General features: G+C 41.3%; 1 protein-coding gene across 1 annotated transcript in view; it reads left to right on the forward strand.

Annotated features, from left to right (window-relative positions):
• PARD3B (par-3 family cell polarity regulator beta) overlaps positions 1–19,668 on the forward strand; it is a 1,042,097-nt gene that overhangs the window by 965,322 nt on the left and 57,107 nt on the right. Inside the window, 1 exon segment of the mRNA XM_036858752.1 lies at positions 6,432–6,511. Coding sequence (XP_036714647.1) covers positions 6,432–6,511 — 80 coding nt within the window.

Genomic DNA, 19,668 nt, shown 5'->3' on the forward strand with positions numbered 1-19,668 from the left:
TATCTACTAGCACAGGAAAATGCCAGTAGTAAATAGTTGGGAAAAAATTCTATATACCATTAAAATATGTATATATTTGTAAATGTTAACAGAGGTCATCTTTGGGTGACTTAGGGAGAAAAAAACAGGTAAATCTGTTTTTTAAATAATGGAACACAAATGTATTGCTGTCATCTCCCTTGACTAACTGTGTGTCCCTGAGGAGGAAATGACTTTTCTCATCTCTGTGTCTTAGAGTACTTAGCATACGGCTCTAATATTTAGAGTCACTAACAAATGTTTATTTACTTGAAAGTATTCATCTCATTTTCTGAGCGTGATAGCATAAGACAGTGCAACCAGTGGGTGTTTATTTATTAGAAAACTGTAAAGATTTTCAACACCATAGAGTCTGGCTTTCAATAAAGCACCAAGCAACATCTCATTGCCAATTCCCACATACCCTTTTACAGACTTTCTATCAGTCACTGTTCAGTTGCAGAGAACAATATACACTCTAGCTAGTTTAAGCAGGAACAAATTTATTACACCATATTAACAGGCTTACAGAATCATAAGGAAGGCTAGGAAACAAATTCTTAGATAAGCTTGCAGGAATGATTTCCCAAACCACACAACAGAACTAGGCTACCCAGGGAGCTTCTGCCATTTCTTTGAGGAAGGTTTTGGCTCCACAAGCCACTCAGTAATGCCTATAGCAGAAGCCACCATAATGAGGAAGGTGCCACAAACAGGAATTCACCTTTAGTGCCACCAGCTCCAAAGCTAGCTATGAAAGCTACACTCCACCCCCAGAAACTAGCAATGGCACATCTGCTAACACTGCCATGGGAAAACCAAGCACACCTTTGGACGTTCTTGCCAGAATCAACAGTGGAAACATCGCCACTGCCTCAACTCCATTTCTCAAATGACATGGCCCAACTTAAATCACACCCAGCACATTGACTACAAGGGAATTCTGGGAAAGGTAGTTTTCAGCTTTCCAGGCTCTATGGTTCAGAGTGACCCTCGACAAGGAGGGAGGATCGAATAAAGCTCACCAACACACCATATAAGCCACAGATCTTGTCTTACTGAAGCTCTTGGCTGCTTTTGACACTGTGAACCACTCCCTCTTTCATGGAATTCTTTTCCCTTAATTCCTGTGATAACGTTCTCTCCTTGCTCTCTTCTTGACCAACAACTTTTACTCAGACTCTCTCCTGGGTTCATCTTTTTTTTTTTTTTTTTTTTTTGCCTGCCCCTTAAATTATGGTATTTCTAAGATTATTATTGGTATTCTCTCTCTTTTCATCGCATGTCTTTTCTTCTGTTCTGTCCCTGTAGATTCTTCCTGGGCAGTCTAATTGTTTTCCAAGGTTTCAGGTACCATCTATAGGCTGAATGTTTCTCAATTCTACATCTCTAGTCCAGATTTTTCTTCTACGTCGCAAACTTTTATACGCAATTATCTCTCAGACATTTCCATCAGGTGTCCCAACTCAAGCTTAATATATTTAAGTGTTCCCTCCTCCAACCCCTACCCCTACCCTCTAAATCTGTTCTTTCTTTAGTCCCATCTTGGCAACAGTTATCAAATTCACCTAGTTGCTAAGTTCAGAAACTTAGACATGATTCCAAATACATCCTTCCCATTAATTCTCAGTCAGTTGTATTAAATTTACCCTCTTAACATCTTTATGACGCTCCCTTGTCTCCATCATTTTGAATAGCCCCTTGTTTAGTCCTTTATCATCTCTGACTTAGACTGTCACAGGAACCTCCATACTATGGCAAGAATAATCTCTCTAACTGTTCAATATGTGCTATCACTTATGGAATATCACTTCTCAGTGGGTTCACCATCAACTAATGGTAAAATCAAGTTCCTTGGCATGAGCTCCTCCAAGATCCAGTCTATGGCAGTTTCTCCAGAGCTTGGACTCTGGGATCAGACAGACCTGAACCTTGTCTCAGATATGCCGTGTCCTAGCTGTATGACCTTAGGCAACTGCTCAGTTTTCTCATGTGCAAAATTGGGCAACCATTGGCGATATTTGGGAGGAATGAATGGGCTAATGCAAATAAAACATTTAGCCTTATGCTTGGCACTCAATAAGGGCCAAATAAGTGTTAACTTGTAGTAATCAAAGAAGTACTAAAAAATGGAGGGAGAGTCCATGTTGGATAGTCCATGTTCTTGGGTAGACTCAATATTGTCTATATGTCAGTTCTTCCCAGCTTGATCTGTATATTCAATGTACTCCCAATCAAAATCCCAGCAAGTTACAAACTGAATCTAAAGTTTATGTGGAGAGGCAAAAGTCCCAGAATAACCAACACAATGTTGAATGAGAAGAACAAAGTTGGAGGACAGACACTACCCAACTTCAAGACTTACTATAAAGCTACAGTAATCAAGACAGTATGGTATTGGTGAAAAAAAATCAACAAATAGATCAGTGGAACAGAATAGAGAGCCCAGAAATAGACCCACAGAAACACAGTCAACGGATCTTTGACAAAGTTGCAAAAGCAATATAATAGAGCAAAAATAGTCTTTTCAACAAATGGTGCTGGAACAACTGAACATCCACATGCAAAAAAAAAAAAAAGAAAGAAAAAAGAAAACTAGACACAGACCTTATAGTCTTCACAAAAATTATCACAGACCTAAATGTAAGATGCAAAACTGTAAAACTCCTAGAAGATAACATTGGAAAAAATCCAAATGACCTTAAGTTTGGTGATGACTTTTTAGATATGACACCAAAAGCATGATCCATGATATATATGGGAACTCTCTGTACTTTCCTCTCAATTTTGCTACAAACCTAAAACTTCTCTAAAAAATAAAATCTATTTAAAAATTTGCACTAGTGGCAATAATATTGTTGTAACCACAATAGTAGCACCAGTGATATTGTTGCTACTCTTACTAATATCCTTTTCCTTAGAGCGTCTGTTTCTTCTTTTACCAAAATTTTGACATTCCCTGGGAACACAGTGCTCCTTTTATGCCTCCATGTTGTTTCACTTGTGTTCTGTCTCCTGAGAATGCCTTCTCCTGCTACTCCTACCCCCTCCTCCTCCTAACAAACTCCTCCTCATTCATATTCAAGTTTTAGATGAAGCGTCAACACCCACATGAAGCTGTCTTCAACTCTCCCAGGTGGACTCTGCTATCTGTTCTTTCAGACCCCCACTGCCTCCTTCAGACTGACACTCCAGCGGTGATCTCATTGTACTGTAATTGTTTGCAGACCTGTCTCTTTTATATTTAAAGCAATGAAGAAATCAAGCCTCTGTTCATTGCTTTGAAAGTGGTACCTAGTGTGGCATTAGAATACAGAAGGTGTTCAGTAATTACTCATTGAATGATTGTATTAAAGATGCTGTGGTACTAATAGGGAAACACACAAATACATATACAATTGGTGAAGAATGGAATAATTTTTTAATTGAAGTAGAGTTGATTTACAATATTGTGTTAGTTTCAGGTGTACAGCATAATGATTCGGTTATACATATATATGTGTATACCTATGTTCTTTTTTTGATTCTTTTCCATTGTAGTGTATTACAAGATATTGAATCTGTGCTATACAGCAAATCCTTGTTGTTTATCAGTTTTACTCTCATACTCCCAATTTATCCCTCCCCTCCTTCCCCTTTGGTAACCATAAACTTGTTTTCTATGTCTGTGGGTCTGTTTCTGTTTTGTAAATAAGTTCATTTGTATCATTTTTTTTAGACTCCACATATAAGCAATACCATATGATATTTGTCTTGCTCTGTCTGAATTACTTCATTTAGTATGATAACCTCTAGGTCCACCCATGTTGCTGCAAATGGCAATATTTCATTCCTTTTTATGGCTGAGTAATATTCCATTACATATATATATATGTATATGTATGTGTATAAACACACACACACACACACACACACACACACCCCACATCTTCTTTATCCATCATCTGTTAATGGACATTTAGGTTGCTTCCATGTCTTGGCTATTGTAAATAGTGCTGCAGTGAACACTGTGGTGCCTGTATCTTTTTGAATTAGAGCTTTCATCTTTTCCAGATGTATGCCCAGGAGTGAGATTGCTGGATCATATGGGTAACCCTAGTTTTAGTTTTTTTGAGAAACCTCCATACTGTTTTCAAGAACAGAATAATATTTGATGTATAAGCATGCCATCCATCTTTTGAAACCTGGTCTTTGCTGTTCTACTTCCATGAAGTTTTTCCAAACACCTTCATCTGTGCTTCTGCTAGTAACATCCTGAATGACATTGGTTCATGCGTTGTCCTACATCACTCTTTAATTATTTCATTTCTGATCCTTGTTTTCCCAACAAGACTAAAAGCTGCTTAAGGATAAGGATCATCCTACATTTCACAGAATCTAGCATGCCAGCAGCTTACCAGAAGAACCACAGCACATGGGCGCTGCCTCCTGAGACACCAGAATGTTGACTGCCATCATTAAGCCAGGCCAGTTCAGATAACGGCCCTGAAAGTATTAACTTGGAGTTTTGTGGCCACGTGAAAAAAATTAGTTGTAAATGTCTAAAGCCATACTAAGGATACATAAATATGATGTTTTTCTTTTTTTTTTTAATTTTTATTTTACCCACAGTCTCCTAAAAGACCCACCTCATTCCTTATTCTTCTATATGTACGGCAATGAAGCATGATGTTTTTATAACAACCACAATTAGTAATCTTCAACATATTTCTGGTATTTACATTAATTCTCCCTCCATAAAAAAATAGGTCAAAAACAAAACAAACCTTAGATAGGAGTGACTGGGGACAATACTTCTATCCATCGCTTCTTTTTCTGTGCTATTTATTTATCCCCTAACTGTCTGGCACCATCCTTGCCCCTAGTTTTTGTTAAAAAGGTCAGCAGTTTAAAATCAGGGCTTTATCCTTATGCAGAGAATTCTGTCTCTCTGTAGTTGCTTCTAAGTCTGTAAGTGCAATCTTCATCCTACCTAGGTAGCTATTGGGCTGTCAACCTCTCAGATAACGCCAGGTGCTCCTGTTCCAGGTATTGGTGAAATATAAAGAGGTTTAACAGAGCACACTCCTAAGGGCCTCCTGTAATAACTTGACACCAAGAATAGTCTTTCTTAACTCTAAACATGCATATATTCTTGTTTTGCAACACCTTCCCTGACAAACCCTCCCTACACACACCACCCAAGCTGGGATGGTGGTAGCATAGAGAGCTGGAACTTTTCGTAGGAGGAAAATAAATTCCAGCTTGAGTACTACCCAGAAAAATTTCCTCTACAACCTTGACACTGTTACTTCCTGTGCTTATTAGCAAACTCCCCCTTCCCCCCCATTATAAGAGTCCAGGTTTTCTGTTTACCCCTTCCATGCCCATTATATGAGAGCTACCCTAGCACAAGAGTGAGGACACAGGTGGCCACAAACCACATGTGTTGACAGGAACAGGTGAGGAATTGATGAGTCACCAAGTACCTTCAAATACCATGTTCATCCCATATGTGTTTTTAGTTGGTATGATAGATACAGAAAGACTATATGTAACGTCTTTAGATTCATGGCACTCACACACTTTATTGAGAACCTACTGGGGCCAGTCACTCAGTGCCCATCAGAATCTCAGAGGCTGGTGGAAGAGACCTGAAGAGAGGTGAACACAGGAAGTACATAGGAAGGAACAAAAACCAATAAAGACCAACACTAGATTTAAAATAGTTTGTCACTTCTCTGTGTTTGTTTATAAGGGAGCGGGCTCAGTGAGGTTCAGGTGATCAGAGAGGGCTTCATAGAAGCCGTGGAAGAGGTAGCTGATGGCCACCGATCCCAGGTAGTAAAGAAAGGTTTCGTGGAAAGTATACACTCTTATCACAGCCAAGAGGAGCCTAAGGAGACATGATGACTAAATGTTATATGGTGTCCTGAATGGGATCCTGAACAGAAAAAAAATTAGGTAAAATCGGAATAAACTATGAACTTGAGTTAACAATACTGTATTAATATTGATTTATTAATTGTAAGAAATATACCATAGGAATATGAGATGTTAGTTATAGGGAAACTGGGTGCAGGCTATATGGGAACTCTCTGTACTATCTTCTCAATTTTCCTGCCAGTCTAAAGCTGTTCTGCAAACTAAAGCCTATTTTGAAAGAAAAAAAAAAGCATATCCCTGGCATGGTGACAGGAAGGAATCAGTTTGACAATGACCCTTTTTTTGAAAGAAGTGACTTTGTCGTTAAATGCCATGTTTGTGACTCGATCATCAATTCCTATAACGATGCTGAGTTCTTGCCTGCTTTTCCGTGGTTAATTTTTGGCAGGCAGCAGCAGCATTTGTGCAGTGATTACAATTTTGAGATGCATTGTCAGTAACCAGGGTGCATAATGGATCTTCATCTCTAATTACTTTTCTCTCCACAGGTGTCTGGAAAGGGTCCAGATGGGAATGCACACAACCTCCGCTTTGAGGGGATGGAGAGACAGTACGCCTCCTTACCCAGGTAGATCACTGAGGGGTCTCCCATCACCATCCCACCCGCACATAAAGTCTTTAGAAAATACACATGGAATAGAAATCTGGCTCTGAAATGGGGAATATGTTATAATTTTGCCTTACTGCATCTGCCACAACCCTCGTGCCATCTTCACAACTGTGCTAATAATTGAAACACTTGTGGGTTATTTTTTAAGGGAAGAAAGTAGTATATCATTGCAATTGAACATGTCAGCGAGAATATTAGATTCTGAATGGAAATCCTAAGCCATTGCTATAAACATGGTATTGAACAGCCTGCACCCAGCTCAGAGACAATAAAATAGTAAATCCTCTGTCCTAGGAATTACCCACAAGGAAGGGCATGCCAGCCTTAACCCTGGAGCTTCATGTGGGTGTTAAAAAGCAGGAGAGAAATAGGAACCGGGAAAGAGGTTCTTTGCTTGATTTAGAACCTGACCGTGTTCTTTGGGCAATAAGCAAATATTGCTGAGGGGCACCGACACAGTGTGGGGAAAAGACAGCTTCCTGGGAAAGTTCGCTTGGTGATTCTGGACGAACAGGATCCACTTATGCTGTAACTAGACACCCCTGAAAATGAGATACAATTCTCAAAGGTTTGTGCTCTTATCTGTGAGGTGAAGAATAATTTTAGTCTACAGTCAATGGCACATGACAAAGAGGAAACCTTTCCAAGATGACATACAGTGCAGCAACTATGGGAGTTGAGTGAGTTGAGAGTGTGAGAATTTGTGAGTTTGAAAACAAAAAACAAAAACAAAGAAAGGTTAATGCCAGGCACAAAACGAAAATGTTACAGAATATCTGCTTTTAAAGAGGGGGCTGGTGGGGAGGACGCTAAATAGAGCTTTTCTATCATCATACTGAATTGTTAAAGTGCTAACTCAGAGCTGGGTTACTGTTTTGAGTTGCATGTTGGCTATATTTCTGCGTGTGAAATGACAAAAATAACAGCCCGAATATTACAACAGGCATAGCCCAAGTGACCATTTGCCCTTATAAATAGTATGTTGATTTTCAAAAGTAATAAAATCTCAAATCTAGCAGAGAGCCAATTTTGAACACTGATTGGGCAGGATACCCAAAATACAATATTTTAAAAGCTCCTGTACAACTATATTTTATCTCCGTTTTCCCTTTTTATATGTTGTCTCATAGTTATTTTTCTCATCCTTGATTTCTTTCCTCTCCTTATTTTTTCCCTGGCTTAGTATTTTGTTTTCATTTAAAAAAATAGAAGTAGTCTCCAAAATTCATTTTAAATATAAAATTTCTGGCTTTCAGTATTGAAGTGCATGGAAATTGTAGTTAAGGCAGATGGAAAGTACTGTATTCTTAGGATAGGAAGAAAAAGGAAAACTGGAAACAGTTTAATGTCTTCCTGGCCAACTTGTACTCAGACTGCGGAAATGGATTTTTTTTTTTTTTTGGTACAAATCAAAAACACAGAAATAGCATTTATAAGTACAGAAATTCAACAGATTTCACTCGTTCATTCCTTCCCCAAGTATCTACTGATCATCTACTATGCATCAGGCCCTGAGAATCTGGAGGCTGGGGATGCTGTGGCTCTAGACACCTAGACAAGGACCCACCATCTAGGACAGGAGGCAGAAAAACAACTTTTTGTGAGAGTGCAACCAATGCTTAGATTGGTAATGATTAACATAAAGTCCTCTGAATTTCCAACTCCTATTTATTTTAATTAATCAGCCCTGAAATGCTCAGCCATGGCTGACTCTAAAGACATCTATTTTAGGATTAAACACTGTGGAGGGAGTGTTTTGACAGAGGCAATACGTTGATGCTGTTTGTGGCTCTGGAGCTATCATCACAATATATGAATTGGCAAAATCCTGCCAGCCCCGAGAGTATAACTGTAGCCAAAAGCGAAGCATCTTAGACTGAAAACAGCTTTGACGAACAGTGCATTCACACACGCAACACGATGGTAGACGTGATGAGCTTCACGTGCTAACACACCTTTTTAGCTACCTGGCAAGAAGGAGTCATGATGGAGAATAAATAAGGCTCAGACAAATGCATGAGAGGTCCCTGGCACTGGTTTTCTAATGCAGGGGCTCAAACTTGAGTTTCCATCTCAATTATCTAAGGGAGATATGCAAAGCATCCCCACCAACACGCTCTAATCCATCGGGGTCGGGGGTGGGGTCCATATTTACCCAACAGGATGCAGAATGCGAGGCAGGGGACAAGCTACTGGCTTCTGTGTGCCGGTGACATTTACCCTGGTTTCCTAGTCTTCTCCCGCCCCTAGAGATTTTACTGTCCACTTAATTGAATCACCCCAACTCCACTGCTCCTTTTGTCAGGGGAGTGAGGCGAACACATCTCTGTAGGCACCAGATCCCCTCTTAGTCACAGAGGTGGGGAGCTTTAAAATATTTATGGAGTTAAATTTTTAATTAAAAATAGGAATAATTCTATCTACAGGAAGTCAGTGGCCAACCTTATAGGGGACTTACTATGCTACTGACTGATTTGGTTCCTCTGCTGTTTGTGGAGAACATCACAGGAGTTTTAAGATAAACTCAACAATGTTGATTTATGTGCCAAATTTGGAGCCATCAACCCAGAGAGAAAATGCCCCCCAGTGCCTGGAGCTGGGGAGGACCCCCGGTCAAGGGACACCCTGCTCTGCTTTCATGGAACTCTGTCGTCATTTTAAAGTAGGCCGTGCAGCCTGCTGCCGGGCTGAATGACACCTGACAAAATAAAGCCAGAACCCTAGCCAGCTCAGGAAAAAGATAATTCCCAGCACTTGCTAGTTATGAGGTTGCCTAAGCCTAAGGGCTAAGCGATGTTAAGTGTTATCGTTAAGCAATTTTAAATCTTCTGCCTCTGAAGAAAAATGACTTTATTTCTTTTCTCCTGAGGGTGCTGTTTTGGAAAGCGGAGCAAGGTTGTACGACAGCCTCGTTAGCGAGCGCCAGGCTTTTCCCAGGGCCAGTGTTTTAGCATCCTGTCCAGCCCCCACGTCTCTTTGGTAGTAAACAGAGAAAGTCAGCATCCCCTTATTCGTGCCTGACACAAATTATTACTCGCCCTGGGTGAGCAGGGAAGTGGCTGTTTCCCGGGCTGCTCTAATGTGTGAACAACAACGTGCGTATTTTTGCAAACAGCTTCTTTTTCACTTCAGCCTCCCAGCCTCTTTCAATTCTCGCAGGCCCCATTCTGATTTTACAGGCCTCCTCCTGGTCCGTCCGTTCAGCAGCGAACTCTCTCCTCTCCCATCTGAAGCCTCCATCATTCCCACCTGGCCCATCCCCGGCCCCATGGGATCCCATTATCCCTTCTCTGCAGGTGGCTCAGTGCATCAGCACATGATGTTGCTCTTCCGGGCTTGTAATCAAGTGTTGAGTCCCGAGGAGGGAGCAGAAAGGCTCTACATCTCTTCTGTGGTCCTACATGCGTGAGTGCTGAAAGGTTGCTGGAGAAACTCATAAAAGCATTCACTGGTTCCACTACAAAATTCACATTATCCAACCCCAGCTGGGCCCCTGCTGCTGTCCAGAATTCCTTTTAGTCGTGCCGTCGACTCCCTTGACTATCCCCACAGTGGCCATTCCAAACCTTTTCTGCTCCCGTTAAGTTCTGCAAAGATGACTCAGCCCCCCCAAGCCCAATCTCTAGAGATGATCTCACTTCCTTTCCTTTACAGCCTTGAGACATTCAACCTTAGTTCCTCAACTTCTCTCTACAATTCGGACTAGCTCTGTCTTCACTAACACACACTTCCCAAGGGGAGACATGAAGGTATGGACTTGGAGTCAGGCCATAATTACAGCCCCATCCATCACTTCTCACCTGGGTGACCTTGGGCAAGGATCCAACTGGTCCAGGCTCAGTTCTTTAATCTGCAAATTGGGGATTATATCAGGGACTCTGTACAGCGCCTGTATGAGTATTAAATACGAATGATACAAGCAAAACCCTTGGTGAAGAGCCTGCCTGACATATTTTAAGGATTCTTTTATATTGTTAGTTCTTTTTAATTTTCTCTCTGGGGATGACATGTTCCTTTCTTTTATGAGTCAAACCTATACAGCAGAGCTCATTCTCACTGGCTTCTTGGGGACCCTACATAGTCAGCTACCCCTCTCTCAGCTGCATCTTTAAGCCCGTGGCAATTGCTTTCCTCCCCCTGCCTACTACTGTGAATGCATAGGCTCAGCTGCACAGTTCACTGGGAATTCCTCAGCGTGGAGAAGGGGAGTGCCAACAGCTCATGGAGATATGCTGGGGGCATAACTGAGGCTGCAGGATTAGCCAGCTCTTAGGGAAGGACCAGCAGTCCGGATGATCAAGGAAGAGGGCACAGCAAACTGAAATGATCTGAATGACAAGCTGTGCTGTGGACATGCTCGGAGACGGCAATTCTTATAAATAGGGAGCTCATATCAGGGATATAGGAGCTAACTCGGGTCTAGGCAAGAGGCTACGGCCCCTGGCCAACAAGACTTCGATGCAGGCAGGCCCAGTGTCTCCCCAGTGGTGGAGACCCACCCAGTGTGAGTGAACCAGCAAGGCTGGACCTGCTGTTCTTGCTCCGAGGACAGATACGGTGAGGGAGCCACACTCTCTGGACCAGTGCGGGGAAGTCCTGAGATATCGCGAAAATGCTCCCGTTGTCTCCGGACAGGACAGCGCTGACTGAGCCTGCAGCCGTAGTGACTCATAGCTCAGCAGGGCTCAGGTGGCAGGACTACCCCCTGGGCTTGACTTCAGTCCATCAGAGAAAACAAAGATCTTCCCTCAACCCTCCTTCTTCCTCCAATTCCCATTTTCCTGCTTTGGGAAAAAGTGTCTCTATTTCCACACCACCCACTGAACTCTCGCCTCTTGCCCCAGGCTTCTGAACATGTCACTGATGCTTCCAGTGGACTCTGCTTCCAGCCCTTTTCTTTCTTTCTTTCTTTCTTTTTTTTAATTTTTATTTTATACTGGAGTAGAGTTGATGTACAATGTTGTGTTAGTTTCAGGTGCACAGCAAAGTGATTCAGTTATACATATACATGTATCTATTCTTTCCAGCCCTTTTCTTTCTTTTTTACTAATTTTTATTTTATACTGGAGTAGAGTTGATGTACAATGTTGTGTCAGTTTCAGGTGCACAGCAAAGCGACTCGGTTATACACACACATGTCTCTATTCTTTCCAGCCCTTTTCTTTTTGTGGATTCTCTCTGAGCTGCCTCCTCTATTCTTACAGGTTCAGTTCTCATCACTGCGATGATGAATCCAAAATGAACCTTCCTATCTCACTCTTATTGTGACTCCAGTTACAGCTGCTGCTTAACGTAGCCATCCTTCTACCTCCAAGAGACCTCAAAGCCCCCATGCCACAAGCCAAGCCCTCTGCCATCTTTCTTTAGCTCTTCCTTCTTTCAACTTCCATAACATTGATTTAGCACTTTACCAGTGCCATTGAAAACACCTTGAATTAGATATTGATTCTTTGCTGCCACTTTCCACCACTATTGGATTATAAATCCCTTGGAAGAAAGGATATTGTTTTATATCCATCGTTTTTTACACCTATCAACAGGACCTAACATAGGACCATGTATACAGTAAGTTTTTAATATATGGGTACAAAGATGAGAATAGATTTGTTTTTATATAAGTAAGTTGTAGGAAAGAATTCCTCCCAAGATTTTTTGACCATTTATTTTAGGGCACTATTTTCCGGGAAGAGTATTGATTTTCCCATGAGAATGTCCCTTTTCCCTGGAATCAGTAGAAGTCCAGACTTCCAAATAGTTAACTCCTGTTGAGCACTTACCATGTACCAGGCACTCTTCTAAATGCTTTGTAGCCACTGACTGACTTAATGCTCACAACAATCCTATGACTCAATACCAACCCTATTATTATCCTCATTTCATAGGCAAGGACACAGGCAGAGAGAGATTAAGTGAAATTGCCCAAGTTCAACAGCTGGAAGTGGCAGAGTTGGGATTTGAACCCAGGCAGTCTGGCTGCAAGTTTGTACAATTAACTTCTGGGGCTCAGGTCATCCAGCTCAGAGTCACATCCACATTCTGCGATTATCCCATGCCCTCGTCTTATTTGCTCACCTGTTTATCATTCTCACTAAAGTGTAGGTGCCTTCGAGGACAGGGACCGTATTTTATTCATCTTTGTATACAACACAGAACATTACTAACAGACAGGCTTGGTAATGCCTTTCAACTGTTTCTGCCATGCTGTCATAAAATCAATTCTTTTCCCATTCCCTGGGGTCCTTCCCTTGAAATATGAACGGTTTAATGCGTAATTGCTAGATGAACATTAAGCAATAGACTTTGCCTACCAAGAAGGGAATCCTGTTGTGTTAGAACACTCCTGAGAGTTGAAAAAGCAGTATCTTCAAATTGGTACTTTGGTTCTTTGAGATTACGATTAATATCTACCCAGAAGAAAAAGGATGGTGATAAATTTTCTGGGGGAAATCTGCATTAGCACTCCCGAGGAGAGAGACTCGCTTTCCCGGGACTGATGCAGGACAAAGACCTGCTCAGGCCAGATTTGGCTTTTAGTCCTGATGGCGCTCTCACCCGTATTCCATGAGTTACTTGACGGGGAAGAAACGTCTCTCTGAACAGCTCAAGCAGCTAGAGCTTGGCTGTGTAATGAGAAGCAGCATACTAGAACTGATTTTGGGTAGAAAGAGCAACTCTAGAAGGAGCTAACAGCTTATGCTTGCTTCCTAGGAACCCAAAATAAACTCGCTTTCTAAGTGTGTTCCCAGTGTTTTGGTGCTGGGTAGGACCGTGTCCAGATCAGAAGAACACGCTGTAAGAGCATACTTCCGCTTTAATGTTTCAGTTAGTTCACTTTGTGGGTTTCGTGTTTCTCGTCTGCCTATGCCGTTGCCCAGCCCCAGGAAGACTCCAGTCACAAGTGCACGGCTAACTTTGAAACCCGCAACACGCACAGCGCCCACTAGGTTACATTACCCGCAGAGTCATTTACCTCACTGCTTAAGGACACTCCCCCTCTCTGATTTCTCGTTCTCATCTCCAGTTAGCTTCTGCTCTGCTCGCAGCTATTGAATTTTCCTTTGCCAACCTTGCCTTGTGTTCTAGCCCTTGCTAAGCAGATGGCAGTGACATTCGAGTTCTGCAGAGATCTCCACCAATGGCACAGTCCAGGTCGTTGCTGAAGCTAACGGAGGTCGTGATTCAATGAGTTCAGTGAAAACTTGAGCAGTCAGCAGGTGTATATATGTGTGAGCGTGTGTCCGGTGCGGGTGGCGGTTTGGCCATGTGGATCTGTAGAAGTTGACAGAGTCTCCACACTGCCTAATCGAGTACTTCTCTCTGCCACAAGGCCAGTTTGTCAAACAAGATGCTTCATGAAAATATATGTACTTCTCGCCACAGCCCTGGCAGCTGGTCGAATGTTCATCCAGGGTTTGAGGCCATTACAGCTAGTACTTTCTCTCGGCAAGTCTCTAGACGGAGCCCTGTCGCATTTCATCTAGATCCGACAAATCAAGACCGGTCTCCCCAACACCTTCCTTGTGGCACAACTTTATCGGAACAGCCCTTTCTTGCAGTGAAAACCTACCTCTCAGCATCCCTGTCTATGACTGCTGCTCTGACTTTGCAGGCAAGCTAAGATGGGCTGAGGAACTTGTCTTTAGCGCACCTCCCACATCTGCATGTGACAGAGTTTAATGCTTTTGAAAATCAATGGAGCTCTTTTAACCCACCAGATTCAAATTTCTCATCCTTTCTCCTCTGTCCCTGAAAATCCAGTCTCTACTACCCCTGCCCTGTTGAGTAAGCTGCCTACTTGACTGGCCCCTCTAACACCACCTCACTCTTAATGCAGAGGACAAAATGATGAATTAGCAGCAATTTAATTCTTTGTGAGATTAAGATGTCTCTCAAGATGTCAACTCAAACTTCCTGAAAAATGCAAAAAGCCCTAGCATGTAATACTGCCTTAAGATGCCAAACAGCTGAGATCAGGGGGTTAATGCTACTGCCATATCATTTTTATGTCACTTAGTTCCTCAGATAAAAGTCCATTTTAATCAAATTTCATATCATTTCCTCATAGCCAATATATCCTTGATGCCAGTTGGAATATTTGGTATTAATTATTCAGTCGAAGGCCTCCATTATGAGTTTAGTTAGAATGTTAGTGATTTAAAACAAGTTTGGACCCATTACAGTACTGATGTCCCCAGAATTGTTTTAAATGAATCTTTTTTTTATTGAAGTATGGTTGAATTATGATGTTGGGTTAATTTCTGCCATACAGCAAAGTAACTCAGTTATATACATATATACATTCTTTTTTATATTCTTTTCCATTATGGTTTATCCCAGAGTACTGAATATAGTTCCCTGTGCTATACAGTAGGACATTGTTGTTTATCCATTCTATATGTAATAGTTTGCATCTACTAACCCCGAGTTCCCAGTCCATCCCTCCCCCACCACCACTCCCCCTTGGCAACCACAAGTCTGTTCTCTATGCCTGTGAGTCTGTTTCTGTTTTGTAAATAGGTTCATTTGTGGCATATTTATATTCCACATATAAGTGATATCATACAGTATTTGTCTTTTTCTTTCTGACTTACTTCACTTCATATAACAATCTCTAGTTGCATCCATTTTGCTGCAAATGGCATTATTTCATTCTTTTTTATGGCTGAGTAGTATTTCGTAGTATATACATATGACATCTTCTTCATCCATTCATCTGTCGATGGGTATTTAGGTTGCTTCCATGTCTTGGCTATTGTGAACAGTGCTGTTATGAACATAGGAGTACATGTATCTTTTTGAATTAGAGTTTTGTCTGGAAATATGCCCAGGAGTGGGATTGCTGGATTATATGGTAATTCTATTTTTAGTTTTTTAAGGAACCTCCACACTGTTTTCCATAGTGGCTGCACCAACTTACGTTTCCACCAACAGTGTAGGAGGGTTCCCTTTTCTCCACACCCTCTCCAGTATTTGTTATTTGTAGACTTTTTAATGATGGCCATTCTGACTGGTGTGAGGTGGTACCTCACTGTAGTTTTTATTTGCATGTTTTAAATGAATCTTGATGGACCACATGTATTAAATTCCATAGATTTTTACTTTTCCCTCATTTTCCATAGAAATTCCTAAACTGTTACATATTTGTTAAGCACTCTTTTTGGAAGAAGAAGATGTGCTTGCTATTTCAAATAGAGTGCTAAATCTGGCATTACTTTGAACTTGAAACATGTTAAGATTGGTAAGCTGACATCCGTGTTTTCCCTCCTGCACATATTTTTTAAAGTTTTAGCATTTATTTCCCAATTCTCCAGTGAAAAGGAAAGAAAAGAAGGTTATTTTGTGCATAGGAAGCTACTTAGAGTGTTTCTTTATCTCTAATTTCTCATATTCTTTGGTCATTCTTGATGTTTGCTTATTGTATGGTCATTCTACCATCTGCCTCCAAAAGTTCCGCGCACTGGAATTACTGTGGTGAGTTTCTTGACTGCACCGAGCTGTTATGCACGATGTACCGCTCTCCCTCTGCACCCGCCTCCCCATCTTCTACATCTCTCCAGCCATTTGCTACTGTCTCTTGGCCCAAGTTCCTGGGTTTGCTGTATACAGGTTTTGTCCTGGCGTCAACCTATGCAGGCATAGACACTCTGAATAAACCAAGTATATTAATTCGTTGTAATATCTGGCCTGTATGTGTTTGTGAGGCCTGTGCTTTATGATTATTTGAAGTGACATGACATCACCAAAACATGCAGGGATCTTGGATAAAACATGAGTGCCTCCCCAAGAATATACAAGGGAGAATGGACAGCCTCTTCAATAAGTGGTGCTGGGAAAACTGGACAGCTACATGTAAAAGAATGAAATTAGAACACTCCCTAACACCACACACAAAAATAAACTCAAAATGGATTGAAGACCTAAATGTAAGGCCAGACACTATCAAACTCTTAGAGGAAAACATAGGCAGAACACTCTATGACATACATCACAGCAAGATCCTTTTTGACCCACCTCCTAGAGAAATGGAAATAAAAACAGAAATAAACAAATGGGACCTAATGAAACTTAAAAGCTTTTGCAAAGCAAAGGAAACTACAAACAAGACAAAAAGACAACCCTCAGAATGGGAGAAAATATTTGCAAACGAAGCAACTGACAAAGGATTAATCTCCAAAATATACAAGCAGCTCATGCAGCTCAATATCAAAAAAACAAACAACCCAATCCAAAAATGGGCAGAAGACCTAAATAGACATTTCTCCAAAGAAGATATACAGATTGCCAACAAACACATGAAAGAATGCTCAACATCACTAATCATTAGAGAAATGCAAAGCAAAACTACAATGAGGTATCACCTCACACCAGTCAGAATGGCCATCATCAAAAAATCCACAAACAATAAATGCTGGAGAGGGTGTGGAGAAAAGGGAACCCTCCTGCACTGTTGGGGGGAATATAAATTGATACAGCCACTTTGGAGAACAGTATGGAGGTTCCTTAGAAAGCTAAAAATAGAACTACCATACGACCCAGCAATCCCACTACTGGGCATATACCCTGAGAAAACCATAATTCAGAAAGAGTCATGTACCACAATGTTCACTGCAGCTCTATTTACAATAGCCAGGACATGGAAGCAACCTAAGTGTCCATCAACAGATGAATGGATAAAGAAGATGTGGCACATATATACAATAGAATATTACTCAGCCATAAAAAGAAACGAAATTGAGTTATTTGTAGTAAGGTGGATGGACCTAGAGTCTGTCATACAGAGTGAAGTAAGTCAGAAAGAGAAAAACAAATACCGTATGGTAACACATATATATGGAATCTTAAAAAAAAAAAAAAGGTTCTGAAGAACCTAGGGGCAGGACAGGAATAAAGATGCAGATGTAGAGAATGGACTTGAGGACACGGGGAGGGGGAAGGGTAAGCTGGGACAAAGTGAGAGAGTGGCATGGACATATATACACCACCAAATGTAAAATAGATAGCTAGTGGGAAGCAGCCGCATAGCACAGGGAGGTCAGCTCGGTGCTTTGTGACCACCTAGAGGGGTGGGATAGGGAGGGTGGGAGGGAGATGCAAGAGGGAGGAGATATGGGGATATATGTGTACATATAGCTGATTCACTTTGTTATACAGCAGAAACTAACACACCATTGTAAAGCAGTTATACTCCAATAAAGATGTTTAAAAAAAAAGTGCCTCCCAAATGCATGAACACATGCATTTAGTTTTCATTTTTATGTACCAAATTCTGCACCTAAATTGTTTCCAAGATGTCATGTTTATTCCTAAACTAGCCAATTGTATTTGAAAAGAAAATCAAACTAAGAGCAATTAAGGCAAAGGAAGTAAGGGGAGTGTCATAAAATATACCGAGTGCCTACCATGTGCTGTGTATTTTACATGCATGGTCTCATTTTATCCTCGCCATCCAACTGGGTAGTAGTCGTTAAGATGCTCATTTTTTTAAATTAAAAAAATCCATCCTGAAGTGGCAGAATCAGAATGGAATCAGAATTCACACTCAGTTCTTTCTGGTTTCCAAGATCTTTTTTACTTTGCTTTACCACACCACTAACACGGACAAGTTAGGGAGAGGTTGGAATACCTCAGCTTTTTTCATGAGTAACATGAGTTCATGGGAAGGAAGATATCTAAGGTCACATAAAAAATTCACCCATGTTCATTGTCTTTTAGGGCTCTAAAAAATGAAAAATGTTGAACCCTTCAGGGGTAAAAAAAAAAAATCATAATAAAATACAATGAGACAAATAGTAGGGAATTTATGAGAAAAAAAGAAAAATACTTTTGAAGCATATCATTTTCATTCTTATATCACTGTGATAAGTTTTCCCTAAGTAAAAACAAGATGGCCACATTTTCCTTACAACAGTAATTCTGTTCCTATTGGGAATGTAAATAAGGATATAAACAGCTCAGCCTAGGGTTGTGCGTGCACAACGGCTACAAACCCCAAGTGCGTGGACCAGGTCCCCAGCCCCCAGATTGCACTCTGCACTGCCCTTCCGCAAAACACTTGTGACGGGGCATGGGGTGGAACCAATATTTCTTAAGTATTCATTATGCTTCAAGAATTCTAGTGGGCACTTTAAATGTTTGAGTTCATTTATTTCTTGTAACAATCCTGAAATAAATAGTATTATACCTATTTTATGGATGAAGAAACTGAGGCTCAGAGATGCAAAGTGGTATGGCCAGAGTTGCACGCAGAATATGTAGCAGATTTTGGAGGCAGTGCAGCTCTTTCTACCTCTGAAACCTATAGGATCTCCATGAATCAAGTTGTCTTGTGCTAGGCTGGCTGTAAACAGGCAGGAGAGAAGCATTCAGTGATCATCCTCTACTAAGGCCGCCCTCGCTGTGCTGAGCCCACCCTAAATCACCACAGTATATAACTGTGGGACATGAAAATGAACCAACCCCTAATAGGCTTCAAAATGACTACAAACAGCATCCATGAACCGCAGAGTTCCCCTTTAGCATATATAAACACCCACCTCCTTCCAGCTGAAATATCTTTTAAACCGTGCTCTTTTTTAAAGACTGTCTCTTTGTCATGCTAGTGTTTAAAAAGAGACACTCGCTGGTTCTACTTCAGCAATTTTCATAGCCAGGAAAGTACTGTTGCTTCTTTCCCGGTAGAGTCCCAGCAGATCCTCAGGGGACATGGTGAGATGCAAATGCCACGTAACCATGGAGGGATGGCTTCTATCGACTCTGCTGCTTCAAGTCCGAAGAAGAGAGCTTTGGCAGTTGATTGCCATGGAGGTGCCACGGAAGCCCATCTGTGCCCTGGATTTTATGTGACACAGGCCCCATGACCTCAGTCAGAATGCTGGGAAACACCTTGGTCCAGCTCCATTATTTCTAGCAAAGGCAAACATTTGTGGTACAAATGTGGGAATGGTTGGTACAAAAAGAGTAGCATTCAGTATGTGTTCTTCCTTATATTCCAAGTCTTTAATTAAGCCTCGATTGAAGTGATTGGGGCTTATCCCAATAGAAGGCTGTACCACTCGACAGTCAGCAGAACTGACGCTTACAGCTGAAGATGGAAACACGTGTTAAATAGGTAGGAA

This window comes from Balaenoptera musculus, chromosome 7 (assembly GCF_009873245.2).
Source record: "Balaenoptera musculus isolate JJ_BM4_2016_0621 chromosome 7, mBalMus1.pri.v3, whole genome shotgun sequence".
In the NCBI taxonomy this organism is placed as follows: Eukaryota; Metazoa; Chordata; class Mammalia; order Artiodactyla; family Balaenopteridae; genus Balaenoptera; species Balaenoptera musculus.